This window comes from Acinonyx jubatus, chromosome X, assembly GCF_027475565.1.
Source record: "Acinonyx jubatus isolate Ajub_Pintada_27869175 chromosome X, VMU_Ajub_asm_v1.0, whole genome shotgun sequence".
Classification (NCBI taxonomy): Eukaryota; Metazoa; Chordata; class Mammalia; order Carnivora; family Felidae; genus Acinonyx; species Acinonyx jubatus.
Genome location: NC_069389.1, coordinates 14,671,634 through 14,688,408, shown reverse-complemented (window position 1 = coordinate 14,688,408; position 16,775 = coordinate 14,671,634). Strand labels below are relative to the sequence as shown.

At 38.2% G+C, this 16,775-nt stretch overlaps 1 protein-coding gene across 4 annotated transcripts in view; it reads right to left on the bottom strand.

The window, feature by feature from the left end:
- The window catches only part of CDKL5 (cyclin dependent kinase like 5), a 196,711-nt gene that overhangs the window by 65,082 nt on the left and 114,854 nt on the right, over nt 1-16,775 (bottom strand). For all 4 annotated transcript variants that reach the window (XM_027054643.2, XM_027054640.2, XM_027054644.2 and 1 more), the window contains exon 4: nt 6,839-6,884. In XM_027054643.2, the coding sequence (XP_026910444.1) occupies nt 6,839-6,884 (46 nt within the window). The remainder of the gene's footprint in view (nt 1-6,838; nt 6,885-16,775) is intronic.

Genomic DNA, 16,775 nt, shown 5'->3' with positions numbered 1-16,775 from the left:
CTTGGTGAATTCTTGGCACTCGAAAAGCAACTGAAAAAAGAGAGCTTTGAATTATTAGCAGCTTGTGGAGATTTTACTTTGCTAACAGATAAAGCTACCTCAGAATGGCTGAAGTAGAATGGTTTTAGAAGAAGGAACACTGGAGTAGGATTTGGGAGACCTAGAGTTTGGATCCCATTAAATAACCAACACTGTGACATATGATGTTGGGCAAGCCACTTAACTTTTCATTCATAAAATAACAAAATAAATGGGCACACTCCCCGTCCACACACGCCCTAAAAAATCCCATGGCTTTTTCCAAATCTAATAACCAATGATTTCTTTCCATTAAAATCTCATTGATTATGAGCCTAAACCTCACCGAATTTTGATGCTTTGTTATATAGACATCATTCAAATCTATACTGACTCTACGTAAAAATGGCTAGAGAGAAAAGAGAAATTAATCTTGAAAAAGAAGTTCACAAAACCACTTAGCATGTGGAGCCAAAACCACCTCATTTCAGCTGCCTATCTTTTTTAGGAAATGAAGGCTTTACTCTAATTTATGCCTGTCATAGATATCCAAAGTTGAGGTAAGCACTTCAGCACTAAGAATGTAATGAATGGGAACAGGCAGGAAGCAGAATTATTAATTCCCTAAGTGCAAGTAAAATGCACACTCTTCATTACTTGGTATATCCTATCATTTTGTTTCTCTAAGTACTTTTAAGGTTCCTGGCTTACCCTGTACTTTGATGAAATTGCAGCACTAAACGATCGGATGATGAAGAAAAGGGATATACTTTCCACTTACACATGCTTCTCACCTCAGAGGTTCAGAAAGTAGCCAAGCTCTTTAGTGAGGCAATTTTTTAAAGGTGCTGGCACAGCTTACTCAAGTGAGCACAAAAATCCCTGCCTTCCAGTTGAGATAATCCTGTGGATTCTTTACATAGGCAAGGCTCCTCCAGTTTACAAATGAAGAACCCAAGTCTATAAAGAAAAGCTTCCTCGGGGTGAGGGAAAGGAATGCCACACTAAGTAGAACAAAGGGACACAGGCAACACGGTGGACGGTAGTGAGCAAGCTTTAGAGGGTCAGTCGAACACCCAGGTCCGGGTCTACACTCTGCTACTGCTTAGCTGAGTGGCAAAGCAGCATGGTATGGATGGAAGAAAAACTCAAAGATCCTGAGGCCTGCATCTTTCCCAGTTAATCACATACTGACTGTACAGCTTTGGACGGTGTGTTCCTTGGCTATAAACAGGAATTGGGCTTCTACTAGAGGATTCGAAGGTCCTCGCAGGTCTAAGACCCGGTGCATCCGAGCAAGTCCTGCTTATGTGCATGCTAATGGGCTTGGTCGTCAGTTTCCACTGAGGGTGTTTACCTTAGTACAGGCAGCAAGTCTGACAATGTTACATAAATTTTTTTGACTGATGATTAAATGGCAGGGTAGAAGAAGGACGTTAAGTAAGAAAAAAACAAAGAACTAACCTGCTTTTAGCTTGCCAGTTAGGCAAGTTAACACACTAAGAATCAAGAAGGGAGATTCACTAAAGTTAAAAGAAAAACAATTTTTAAGAAAAAAAAAGTCACAGGAGCAAAAGTAATGCAAAGTAAGTAATAAAAAGAGAAAAACCTAAAGATGAACAGAAACTCTATTGTAACTCTATTTTTAAAGAACTGTGGGCTTGGAAAAGAAACCCAGAAATAGCTGTAACCTACTTTATGAAATCATAAACCTGACATTCTTGTATAGACAAAGAGGCCCCCCAAAATGGACCTTTAAACAGGTACAATGGGAGGGGGAAAAAAAGCCAACCCATCCTTGTACAAAATCATCAGGATACCATAAGGGTTGCCCTGACTGAAGAAGGAATACCAACAAGAGGGCGATTAACACGGCCAAGGGGGTTTGAATGGTGGTGCTGCTATCATATATACTAAAAAAGATGAATTCAGCAGAGACTGGGTAGAGCACAATGGAAATGTATTAAATTATGAAGGGTGCAAATGTTCATCAAATCCTAGAAGAACCCCTGAAGCTTGAAAGAGATCCATTTTGGACATTAAAAGAAAGTCTGGTGAAATCATGACTAGCCAGAATGTTCAAGCTTAGTTAATTGAATTCTGTTTAACCAAAGGTGGGAAAATTTGTTTCAAGGCCTCTCCTACAGAGAAATAAAGTTCTTGAATTTAAGGAGCAAAGACTATGAGCTCTTGTTTTATACCATTATGCAAAAATGTGACCAATATTCCCTCAATCCAGAAATCAGGATAGAGCTTTCTAATGTCTGAGTAGAGATAAGGATGAAATAAATTGGAGGAAAGAATGGATGACCAATTACACATTCTCTCATGTTTAAAAAGAATATGTCCGGGGTGCCTGGGTGGCTCAGTCGGTTAAGCGTCCGACTTCGGCTCAGGTCATGATCTCACGGTTCGTGAGTTCAAGCCCCGCATCGGGCTCTGTGCTGACAGCTCAGAGCCTGGAGCCTGCTTTGGATTCTGTGTCTCCCTCTCTCTCTCTGCCCCTCCCCCACTCCCTCTGTCTCTCTGTCTCTCTCTCTCTCAAAAATACAAACATTTTTAAAAAATATTTTTTAAAAGCAGCAAAAGTCATCAAAACAAAAAACTACTAACTAATGAAGTGATCTCAGATAAAAGTGTCATCACTCACACAGTACTCATTTTTAACATGAGGTTTTAATCCCTACCCAGTATGTAGGAGAATCATAGACAAAAGATATGGATAAATGATTGATAGAATTCTAATAGCTAACAACTAGAGAGCAAAATACTGACAAGGATGTAGTCAGAAAGACAGGGACATACAAAAATAAAGATAAAACTGACAAAGTTTTTGTATATTTTTTAATAAGCCTCTTTTTATCATTATGAAAGTCATTCATTGTCCTAGCCTATAATTTGACTGCAAAAATTACCCCTCCCTCAAAAAAGTTAACACTGGATTCTTTTTTCTAAGAAATAGCTATTATAATCTAAATTGTGTTAACTATAAAATGAAGTAAACGTATTTTCATAATTTTTGTTCCATTTTCTCAACTTAAAAGTCCCAATCTAACCTTTTATTTACTATTTAAGGTTAGTTCCCATTTTAGGTAGTGATCTATTATCCTGGGATAACAAGGACAGCTTGAACAAAATACTGGTCCTACCTTATGTAGTTTCAAAAACATTTTATAAAAATGTGTTGAAATATTTACAAATTTAACAAGAAAATAGGACATGATCATAATCTTTTAAAGCTAACAGAAAGTAATATATACTCATAAAATATCCCTTCATATCATCAGTATGAGAATACTGGATTAGCTTGAATGCAAATCAGACCAAGTTCAGATCCTATTTCAGTGTAACAATGTTTTTACAGGATTATTTCATGACCTTCACAAAAATTTTTAAACACTGGGTTTTAGAAGGGTCATATAATATCAACAGAATATTTTCAGAGAAACTAATAAAAGAGATTAATGAGAGCTATATGACATTAAGGATATTCTGATGAAACTCTACTTTTTATTAGAATTTTCCTGATTGAAATTTAAGGTGATAGAATGGTTCAGAATTAAGTGGTTTACATAGGGATTGAATGGACATTCTCATCTGTACTAAACTATCTATATACACTTCACATTCCAAAAGGATTGTTCACCACACACATTCCATTAAGCAAGATTCTACTCAGGCAGTGGGGTGCCTGGGTGCCTCAGTCAGTTACGCGTCAACTCTTGGTTTCAGCTCAGTCAAGATTGCACAGTTTCTAAGTTCAAGCCCCGCCTTGGGCTCTGTGCTGACAGCAGCACAGAGCCTGCTTGGGATTTCTCTCTCCTTCTCTCTGTTCTTCCGGTTTGCCTTCTCGCTCTCTCTCAAAACAAACAAACAAACAAACAAACAAACAACTATTTAAAAAAAGCTCTTGCTTCCATGTTAACAACAAAAAAAAAGATTCTACTCAGGCAGGAGGGAAAGGGTTAAGACAGAACAGAGAGTATGATATCTCCCAGGGAGAGCTAGAAACAGTTGAAAAGTGTGCCTAGAATAGAACTGGAACTAAAAAGTTATGAATAATTGCATATCTTTAGATTCTACCACAGTAATGTTTAGGAAGTATCCAGAAGTATATATGGGCGTACCTACAAAGGTGTCCATCTGCAAGGTGGATGGGTGACAAGGCTGCAATGCCTGTAAGGTATGGTAACTGATAATGGTCTGGCAGAGAGGAGGGTAGAGGGGATTCATGCTTTGTCAGTGCACAGAAATAAGGGCTGATCAAATGTTTCCTATAATGTCTACACTATTCATACATTCCCCGGATACCACAGCTAGAAACAATGTCTCTTGCCTCAAAATTAAACAAATTCATTCAGGCACTGACTGCTTTCTACTCTGTTTTACTGCTATTTACTTACAGGTCTTAATTCTACTAAGCTTCTTGAAATCACCCTGATTTATTTTTCAGGGCTTTCATAGCACCTGTCTCAGGGCTCAATACATTTAAACAGATGTTATTGATTACCACTCTGAAGGTATCATCATAACAGGTACAAACACATTGTTTAACTGAAGCTAAGAAATGGTATGAACAGAACAGAGATTGTGAAGAATATGGCAGGTTTTTTTTTCTTTAAAGCAATGGCATACGTGGCCTAGTTTGTACTGCTTTTCAAAAACTTCATGACAATTATTATTTTTGGTGGTTAACTGATGCTTGACGACGTGCCTTACAAGATGAATGCACAGCCAGAAGTCTTTACATGAAGGCAAAGGTTATGCTTTGATCTACTGATGCAACCACTCTTTTTAGTAGATCACCATTTGTCTCTTGGACACCTGTGGTTAGCCCAAAGCCACTGCTCAAAGAGCTCATTTCCAATGGTCTCAGAGTGGACTGGCCTGGGGCTATTGCTTCCTGTCAGACTACAGGTATATCCTTTGAAGCAGGTTCCCCGCCCCCCGCACTTTAGAACAAGCTAAAGGCTTTTTTTTTTTAATTTTTTTTTCAACGTTTTTATTTATTTTTGGGACAGAGAGAGACAGAGCATGAACGGGGGAGGGGCAGAGAGAGAGGGAGACACAGAATCGGAAACAGGCTCCAGGCTCCGAGCCATCAGCCCAGAGCCTGACGTGGGGCTCGAACTCACGGACCGCGAGATCGTGACCTGGCTGAAGTCGGACGCTTAACCGACTGCGCCACCCAGGCGCCCCTAAAAGCTTTTTTTATTGCATTCTCTTTAAGGCTGGCAAGACAACGGCTGCTAAGGTTTCCCAGATGATGCGTGTGCCCCACATAACCAGCACATCAGAGTTGGGATATATCAAATACTACTGAATCTACCCCAGGACCTTGTTAGTGAGCCCTTTTTGTTATTTAATGTTCGCTAAGTGTCTAAAGTATGGGTGATGAAACTGTTCACAAATATAGAGGCTTACGGAGTGTAGTCAATGTGTGCTGATAAAGGTAGGCTACGACTGCCATTGTCATACTTCCAATTTGATATGAAAGTTAATGCTATGCTAGTGCCTCTTACCCTGGGGCACTATTTTCCACAAGGCAGGTTATGATTCAGTGGTAAAATCGATGTTATCTAATGCCACAAATAGGCATTTATGTGAATTTATATGAGCAGGAAACAACAAAAAATGAAGAACCTCCCATTAGTAAAATAGTTTTGTGATACTTTTACTTCAGTTATATATAGGACATTATGTATGTGGATACTGGATTAGGATGTAAAAAAAATATTTCTGTGGATCTCTGTAGGAAGAAAATTGGCAAAATGCTGCCTAGAGCTTCTCAAAGGCCATGCATGTCTTCGTGGTAAGTTTTTCTACTAGGCTATCCTTAGATGGCCAATAATCTAGATTTAAAACCTAATCAACTACTGAAATGTTTTATTTATATTTTGTACATTTTTTTTTTTTAGTGCTTTATTTAAAATTTTCTTGCCCAGCATACGGTAACTTTTTTAACGTTTCTTTCTTTTTTAAAGTTTACGTATGTATTTTGAGAGAGAGAGCTCGCGTGCATGTCCATGCACGTGCATGTCGCGTGCATGTCCATGGGGAGGGCCAGAGAGAGCGGGTGAGAAAGAATCCCAAGCAGGCTCTGTGATGTCAGCGCAGAGCCCCAGCACAGGGCTTGATCCCACAAACTGTGAGATCATGACCTGAGCCAAAATCAAGAGTCAGACGCTTAAACAACTGAGCCACCCAGGTGCCCCAGCATAGGGTAATTTTAGTACTCCATCTGAAATGGTCTGGACGTGTGACCAAGGACCCCAACTATGGTATTTCTTCTTGAAAAGCTTTTATTCTTCCAATGAGTCATTTTAAATACAAAATCACTTTCTTGATACCATTTACATACTACTTATCCTTGTATTTCTAACTAAGAACCGAAGATCATAGTAATCAATACCAAAGCCCTTCACACAGCCCTTCCTACTTATGTGAACTCACAAAAATATTTATTTCAAATCAGTTTTCTCATTTTAATAATATTTATAAATAGCATGCCTTCTACCTAGCATTTGAAGCAAGATTTCCAGTGCTGACTGTACCTTAAAATACATGATAAATTTTCTAATATCATGAGATTTGATTTACACAGAAGGAGCTAGATGTTTCAAAGCAAAGCATGATAATAAATATGCTATATTCACTTTCTGAGATGCAGATGTTAAAATTTCAGGAACAAAGGCTAATCAGCTAGATCCCATCTCTTCTACATTCTGTTCACAAGGACTAAATACAAAAAGAAAAAGACAGATACACATACACATACACACACACACACACACACACACACACACACACACACGTATACCTTCACTGTCCTTGAATTTCTTGATTGCCACAATTTCATGTGTTTCCTGCAAAGGAAAAAAGAGACAGAAAGTCATTCCTCAGTGTTTTTGAAACTGGGAATCCCATTAGTGTCGGGGTATATTTGGAGACTGAGGGCAAGAAACCAGAGAGGAAAAAAAAAAAAAAGATCCTCTTCTTTCCCAGCCCCTCATTTCCTGGTTCCAAAAGTCTCTTTCTAAGCACCCTGCAGACATTGTCAGAGAAGGGAAAAATAAAGGGAGAGAGAAGGGAACCGAGAGCAGAGATGGCAATAGACCATGAATAAACCATAAGTGTTAATGTCTGGACGCTAAAAAAAAAAGTGCCAGGATGACTGATATAATATTTACCATCATCTGTAGTTCCTTCTGCAACTCAGGGGCACATTTTAATTAGGCTTCTATAGCAAAGAAAAGGCTTCTACAATTCTTGGTAGTTGCAGGTAACAGAGTTCCCCTTCTGAGTCTCCGCCCTTCACTTTACTTTTCCTAACAAGCCTAGTTCCCCAGTTCTTCTCTATGGATAGTCATTTCAAACCCAAAGAGAGACAAACATCTGCTGCCAAATACCAATCACTACCCCCACTCTTGCCTTTATTTCCTTCTCCTGAACACAAGTGGGTTGTGAGCAAAACCCCACTTTAAACGGAAACATTGCAAAAAAATTTTTGTGTGTCTTTTTTGGTTGGAGAAGAAAATGAAGGCTGGAAAGGAAATAAAAATGCTCAGAGCTAAGTACCACGAGGTTAAATAACTCATGTCTTATTCTGGTCTAAAAAAGGAATAAAAAAGCTTTTGGCAAAATAATATATACATTCTTCAAAGCCAGTATGTTATAAAGAAAGGTCTTCTGAATGACTCAGGTCTGTTCTTTTGTACTCCAAGTGGCTATACTTTCAGATCTGTAGGAGCAAATCTTTTAATAAAAGATTGTCACTGCATCAAAACAAAGTCTTTACAAATGCATGCACTAGCAGGCAATAACCAACAAGGTACAAGGTATAAGGGAAAGAACACGCCCTATTGGGAAACTCTGCTCCCGGCACAAAGAAAGACGCAGCACTATACACGCATTCAGGGAGAGTCAAAATGCTCGCATTGCAGGGCAGAGTTCTTCCAGGTCATGCTTCATCCTATACTGCACTCTAAATGGAGACCCACAGGCATCGTTTTGTTGCATCCTAAGTATTACCTTTGTCTGATTTTATAAAAGGTCTCACTTAGTTCAAATTTGCTCATGATAGGACTACAAATTCAAACTGACAACAAACTTATTTACATCACCTTGAAGAAAGAAATGCATTAATTTCTGGCATCTCATAAATAGAATTCACTGTATAAAAGTTACTCTTTCACCAATATCATGGAAATCCTCTCAACTCTCTCTCTCTCTCTCTCCCTCCCTCTCACTCACTCAATACAGTTTATATATTTACTTAAAGAATGAAGCCAAAGAGATGAAGTTTTCTATATAAAATCACTTCGATGTCTGGTGGCAACTTACATGCACTTAAGAGCAGAAGGTGCTGGAAAGAATTTAACATTTCACTTTTATTCAAACTGCTTATAAAACTAATGCAAACTCATTACAGAAAACCTAAAATATAAAAGGCATAACCCTTGCTAGTATTTTGGTTTGTTTTCTTCCAGTAAAGTTTTCTCAAATTGGAATTGTAATATTGTATATGGTGTTACATGTTGCTTTTATTTCACTTGATATTGCATGAGGTACATTTTAACCTGTCACTGAATAATTTTTAAAACCATCATTTTTAATGTATCGTTATTTAACTGTTTGGTCAATGAACATACTTTAACATCTGCTTCTTTATTTTTCATAGAGTAAATTCGGCGAGTGATATAACTGGGTCAAATGGTATGAACATTAAAGGCTCCTGATACTGCCAAAACTGATACCCAAAAATATATCATTTCACAGATCACTTCAGCAGTATATAAGAGTACCCATCCTATGACCACAGCTAACAGTAAATACAATCATTGGAAAAAGTCTTTACACATCAGTGAGGTCAGAGAAGTTTCCTTCTATCAACTGGTAAGTGAAAAAAGGTCTACTAAAGTTAATATTTTTCTTGTTGATTCATGGATGTGAACCTGTTGCCAAATTTTGTTACAAATATTTTCCCTAGACTAACGTGATCATTGAATTATTTAGGGCTTGGTTGTTGTTGAATATAAATTATTACAGTCACATTTATTGATATATGCCTTTATGTCCACTACTTTTGTGTTCAAAGTCCTTACTTAGCCTCAGTATGGTTAATATTCATCCACAGTTATGTCTCAATATTCTAATGATTTAATTTCTTTCCTTAAGTCTTTATCCACCTATAATTTATTTAATCCACCTGTAATTTAACATAGTGAGGGAATCTATATTCAACAGAATTCTAAATACTGAATCAATTTTCCCAATACTCTTTACCATGGATTTTTAGTTCTTTGCTGTTTCCTAGCATTCTTACATACATGCTCTAGATTTTCTTTCAGAGCTTTCTAGTCTAGTCTACACTATTGATCTGTTGATTCTTATATCAGAACCAATTTAGATTGTTGTGACCTGAAACTGTTTTAAATTAATCTGGGATTATAGACCCTGGTTCTTCTTTTACCATTTTGTTAAATTTATTTTTGAGAATAGATTTTGGCTGTTGTATTTAATTTGTAATTATACACACATGAGCTATTATATGTAATCTGTATTTCTTTACATATTTTATTAGCTTCAATCTTTACCTCCAGTCCTTTTCTACTGTGGTTTTCACACTTGTTTAGAGCTCAATTTGCATGAAGATTCTGCTCAGTATGCATCTTTGAGTAGCTTTCTGAGGAAAGTCATGACATATGTCCAAGTTCTCTCACACACGAATGGCAACTTGGCAGGCAAAGAATTCCTGGGAAGGCGACCTTACGTTCTCCACCATCTTCGGGGTCCCTATAAAATCTTATGCACTGCAAAGCCCTGCAAAGTGCCATGCACATCACAGACATTGTACGTTTGTACATTTATTAAAGCAACTTTCCAGCACATAGGAGTAAAAAGTCTCTAACAAAATCCATGTACTTCTTCTCCATACACTTTCTTCTTACAAGAAGAAGAAAATAAAGTCAGGGGCCAATTTGATTTTTAACATAGATAACTTTGTTTCTGCCTAGATCCTGTTAGGACTTCTTTTCTTTGGAATAAAAATTTTAAATTAACCAAAGTATGTCCAGAAGACAGTATCGGGGGGGAGGGGGAGGGGGAGGTTTTGAGCTAGTATTACCTGGAAATCAATGAACTTAGAAAAGTTTTCTTCTAGCAACCTTAAATGTTGTTTCTAAACCTATTTTCCTAATATTTTTTCACCAGAAACCTTGTAACTTTTAGGTTGGACCTTTCATAATTGCCTTGTATGGTTTATTCACTACTGCGTAAGTGCCTAGAATAGCAGGCACATAGTAGGTTCAATAATATTTCACGAATGACTATTTCACGAGTGAATTAATCAAAACTGTTGCATCAATTTTGCTCTTTTACTTTCTGCATTTTTGGTTTATCTTATTTCAGCTGGCTTTGATAATTTTTGCCTTGTTTCAACTTGTTCTCACCATAGAGGTCATAGCCTTCTGGCTCTCCCTCAGGAGTGTTCATCTGCTTGTTACAAAAAATCATTTTTAGAACTACGTGTTGCTTCTAAATCTTCAGAGCAGTGTTTTCTTTGTCTTGCCCTATCTTTTCATAAGGTACACCTCCCTGCCTTTTTTTTTTTTTTTTTTTTTTTTAAGATTGGAAGAGATGCACTAGGACTGGCATCTGACAACCAAAAAGTTAGTTGGGTTTTTCAGCCTCCTGAGCGTCAAAAGGCCGACTGATGCAACCAACCCCAATTTCAAAACCTGGGTTCCCAGCAAACACTCCTCTGGTTGTGTTGGCTGCTCTGAGGCTGGATCACCTGGGTAAGGGCTGCCAGAATAAGTTGTTCACTGGACCCACACTTCCTAGCACATCCCGTTCCCTCTACTCTACACTCACTACACCTTGCCATGGGAGTCTGTGAATCCTACGACTCAACTTGCTGCCTCCAGTCCTTCTCTGCTTCATGCCATACTGTATTTGGGGTGCTTCGTTGCTGGAACATTCTGGCAATACAGGTACTGATGTAGGCTAGTTGGGGGACAGAGAACTCCAGCTCCCTCAGGGTCAAATGACAATTAAACCATGAGACGGCTACCTGTTTCCAGCTCCAGCAGGCATGGGCGCTACCCAAAAGCAGTATGTGTCCCACTCCTTTTTGACAGTTTGCCCTATTCTGGTTCAGAAAGTAGAATAAGGAGCATGATGTTCAAGGCTGTGTTTTTCAATCCATCTCCCTGGACTTGGCCAACAACCAATTTTTAGCTTCTTAATTAACAGAAATTTTATCAGTTTTTGGTTTTCTTTTTAAATCTCTTCATGGGTATGTAATGGAGAGGTAAGAGGAGACACATCAAGTTTTATTACTTGTACTACCACCACCCTGAGATGCTACACATCATATAGGTATAGACAAACAAGAAAAATATATGAAAAATAGCTCTGAAAAACTGTTTTAAATTCAATTTATTCACAAAAGCATGCCATTGCCCCCACAACGTCTGCAATAGAATGTCACCAGCTGTAGTCAGCATGATAGGCATAATTTGCTACTTGTTTCAGTATCTCACTTTGTTTAAACAAGGAGTTAGTTAAAACCTGACATTTTGAACAACAAACTAAGGATGTGATAAAATATATAGGTAAGTTATTAATGGTAATTCCATACCTCACCCTTAATTGTCTCAAAATTACAATTATATGACTTTGGAATGCAAAAAGAAAGAGGTTCCTGAATTGTACTGCTATCTCCATGTGTGAACAAGCTATACCAAGGCATTTAACATTTACCAAAATAAATTTCCTCCGTTGAAAAAAATTTAGAAAGAGAATGAAAAATAAATTTTATGAGTAGTAAAAAATAGAAAAATATCCAGAGGGTCTATATTTCTTTCATCATTCGCAAGATCTCTACCCTACAAAAATCATGCCTCAATCACTGAACAACCATCCTGAACACAGAGACTTGTAACCCAACCTTACTCCTGCTAGTGACTATCTAAGGCTCCCTAGTCAATGGTTTATGGCCAGAATCAACTGTTCCCTCAGATGTTGGCAAAACATGGGACACCTGAGTGGCTCAGTCAGTTGGGCATCCAACTTCGGCTCAGGTCATGATCTCACAGTTAGTGAGTTCAAGCCCCATGTCGGGCTCTGTGCTGACAGCTCAGAGCCTGGAGCCTGCTTCAGATTCTGTGTCTCCCGCTCTCTCTGCCCCTCCCCCGCTCATTCTCTCTCTCCCTCTCTCAGAAATAAAAACATTAAAAAAAGATGTTGGCAAAACAACTAATTGGTATTAACAATCATAAAATTTACTAAGTTATTTAAAATATAGTTACATAATTTGATTTAATTATGCTCTGGAAAACTGAATTCTCTAAATTGGTAATATACTTTATAAGGAAGCATCGGGAATCTTTTTCATTTTATTTATTTGAGAGACGGGGGAGAGAGAATGGGGGAGAGGAGCAGAGGGAAGGAAGGAGAGAATATCAAGCAGGCTCTATGCTCAGAGTGGAGCCCGAGGCAGGGTTCAGTCCCAGGACCCTGGGGTCATAACCTGAGCCTAAATCAAGAATCAGGCACTCAACCCACTGAGTCACCTAGGTGCCTCAGAAATCATTGTTTTAAATGTTTTGCTCTGTAATTTAAAATACCCAACATGCATTATAAAGGAGAACAGAAAAAAAAATAGCGATTTGATTTTACTAGTCATGGATTCCAAAGGTTATACTCTACAATTCATTTTGTAATTAATTCCTCCCTGAGGAAGCCATACCTTGGGAAAAATTCTTTATTTCTTCATCCAAATAGCAGGAAATACAACTTGACACTTAAGTATTTTAAAATACTTCAATCCACATTTTTTGTATGCAAATATCCCAAATGTCCTAAGTGCTTTTACACAATGAAATGTTCCTCCTTCAACAGAAGCAAAACCCTACAAACACAGACATTGTTACAGTATAGACCGATATGGTACCTGAAAAAGCAAGCTTTATTTTAGGCTACTTAAGTATTTTTGTGCCAGGCCCTGTGCTAAGTGCTTCCCATGTATCTAATTCTCAAATCACACTATGAAGAGGATCTTACTTACTTACTTATTACTTACTTACTTTTTTATAGATGAAGATATACTGAGCTGTGTGGGGTGGGGGGTTGAATATAGTTTGATACACAATGTTACATTAGTTTCAGGTGTACAACATACTGATTCAACAGTTTTAATGAGGTTCTTTCTATATTTTACCCCAAGATCATACAGCTGAGAAGTAATAAAGCTAAGGCTTTAAACCCACGAAATCTGATTCTGGAAGCCATTTCTCTCTCATCCATGGTCATGTTCTACCACCTTTGCAAGCCATGTATGTTAAGTTCTGTTGCTAAAAAGGATATATTTTGAAACATACACACCTCCACAGTGGGGAGACATCATTATTTCTCATCTGTGTTTTTCTCAAAAATACATGCTATCACCAATAAAAATTTTCTAATGGTTTCCTAATGTCTGCTCTATTTTCATCTTTATTCTGACTCTTATTTCATAGAAACCTTCTAAAATAAATGATTAATTTTTACATTATGAGCACACATAAAATAGGAGTAAATTCAAGCACAGGATACATTCCATGGCAGGTAGATACAATGGAACTAACATGTGTTTGCCAAGTACCATAGAAATACACATTTTTAACCAGGACACACAAGGATAAAAACTAGACTGCTTTCCAAGAAATCTCTTTTCCTATATTATTTATCACCTATAAACTACCATAGTTTGCCAATATTAAAAGTTAGATCAACTACTAAATTGAAGTACTTCAGACCATATCAGGAAGGAAAACAATCTACAGCCAATAAGAAGAGCATTTCAGTCAGTCAACTAAGAACAGTTTATTGGACCCCTGCTTTACATGAGGTTTTGTGTGACATCTTAGGTTTGACATGAGTAAATGAAACATCTCACATACATATACGTTGGTAATAATGTATGTCAGTACAAAAAAAATTAATGTTTATGAAAATAGTTTAAAAGTACAACAAATGTTATATGATAGGCCGCAGGAGTTCAAAGCACATTGACCATGTAAATATACAGAAAACAGGTCAGATTGAAGTCGATAATATGTTGGTTTATTTGCTTCTGATCACTCTCTCGCGCTGAAATGTAAAATGTCATACATATACCTTCATTCATTCCCATTCCTTCTCTTCCCAGAGGGAACTTCTATCCTGAAATTGTTATGTAGCACTCCCATGCATGTTTTTATTTTTTTTTAATTTTTTGAAACATTTATTCATTTTTGAGAGACAGAGACAGAGTGTGAGTGAGGGAGGGGCAGAGAAAGAGGGAGACACAGAATCCGAAGCGGGTTCCAGGCTCTGAGTTATCAGCACAGAGTGTGATGTGCGGCTGCAACCCATGAACCTCAAGATCATAACCTGAACCAAAGTTTGACACTCACCTGACTGAACCACCCAGGCATTCCCCCATGCATGTTTTTACTATCACAAATGGATTTACCCATAAATGATTTTACTGTTTTGAACATTGAAAATCACGTACGTGGCGTGTTACTGTGAGCATCTTTTTGCAACAGCTTTTTGTTTTTTTTATTTATTTATTTATTTATTTATTTATTTATTTATTTATTTATTAACGTTTATTTATTTTTGAGACAGAGAGCATAAACGGGGGAGGGTCAGAGAGAGAGGGAGACACAGAATCTGAAACAGGCTCCAGGCTCTGAGCAGTCAGCACAGAGCCCAACGCGGGTCTTGAACTCACGGACCGCGAGATCGTGACCTGAGCCGAAGTCGGACGCTTAACTGACTGAGCCACCCAGGCACCACAGCTTTTTGTTTTTAAACACAACATTGTGTTTCTGAGATTTAAACATAAACCTAGTGCAGTGGCACTCAACTGGGGACAACTGTGCCCCTCCCCTTGCCTGGGGACATCTGGCAATGTCTCTAGACCCTTTTGGTTATCACAATGGGGTAGGGTAGGAGGCTATTGGCATCTACTGGGTAGAGCCCAGGGCTGCTGCTGAACATCATACAGTGCATAGGACTGCCCCCATGACAAAGAATTACCCGGCCCCAAATGTCCAAAGTGCCGACAATGAAACACTCTGCTCTAGTTTATTCATTTTAACTGTTTTGTGGTGTTCCACCATTAACACTCCCCCTTAAAAGAGACACTGGCCACTTTGAGGCGATCAAGTAAAGCTTTTAAAAAGAATTATATAGGGGCACCTGGGTGGCTCAGTCGCTTAAGCATCTGACTTTGGCTCAGGTCATGATCTCGCGGTCCGTGAGTTTGAGCCCCGCGTCAGGCTCTGTGCTGACAGCTCAGAGCCTGGAGCCTGTTTCAGATTCTGTGTCTCCCTCTCTCTCTGACCCTCCCCCGTTCATGCGGTCTCTCCCTGTCTCAAAAATAAATAAACGTTTAAAAAAAAATTTTTTTTTAAATAAAAAGAATTATATACCGTGAAAAGAAATTTTAGGTGAAAATGAGATGATTAGAAGACTAATTCTTCAAAAACTAGTAAAGCTATTAATCATGGGACTAAAATGTCTACACTCATCTCATTTTCACAAAATGAGATTACGTTTACTTTTATAATAACTTTTGTAACATGGCCCCATTTAAACATTATACAGTGAGATATACCAAAAGATAGATGAAAATATATTATTTACTTTTTGTTAAAAATTCAGTGATGCTTTTCAGTCGGCCAAAAGCAATTTAGTAGTCACACAAAGTCTACACCAATAACTAGCAAAACTGCTACAAAGGTTTACATTATGGGGATACTGTCACAGGAAATTACTGGTGTAAATTCTAAACTGTCTATGATTTGTATGCTAAGAGTACTTCACAAAAATGCTTACATCTTAAAAAGCATGGCAAGGAAAACTCATAATGAATTTACTTCATGCTTAGCCTCTAGAAAGAGGACTGTCTCATGAAAATATTAATACATTATCAAGAACACAAGACAGCAAGCAGCCAAAAAAGGAAGATGGGGGAAGTGGAATCTTAAGACTCACATAGAAAACAACTGCCTTCAAGCCAAGTCAGTAGTAAAATTCCTCTGTAACAAAATCTAGTTTCTCATTTATTTCCATAAAAAAATTATTTCCATCAAATCCCTTCTACCCCCCTCTGTGCTGGAAATGCCCTCCATAAATCTTTATTGAGATATAAGAGGACAATAAATGAAGTATAAAATATCTAGAAAGAATGCCTAACCACTCCCTCTTTTCCTGGTCCTGGCTCCTGTCCCCACAGCTCAGTGACCAGATAAATATCTAGCTAGATATTTAGGGTCACTCTTGATATCTCCCTTGTCTACAACCCCAAGTCTACTCAAGTGCTGTTGAATTTAGCCTCCTAAATAAATCTTTTCCAAATCGGTCCACAGTTCTGCTCTACCTGACTCCCATTCCAATCCAAGCCTTTCACATTCCCACGTGGAGTACTACCCAGCCTTCTAACCCTTCAAATATAAATGTGTCTGCCACTGGGAAAGCCAGGGGGCTATTTAGAAATGGAAATCTGTTTCCACTCCACCATTCCCCTTAAAACTCTAGTAAAACTCCCTTGCCCTTAAAGACTATGTCAAAGCCCCTTCACATAGCCAGCAAGGCCCATCAAGGGATCACTCTGGGCACGCTCTCTAGCCTCCTCTCCCTAGGGTCGTCCTTGCTTGGTGAGCGACAGCCATCGTCCCCAAGACCTCCCCTACTATAGTTCCCTTTGCTCCTAAAAGCTT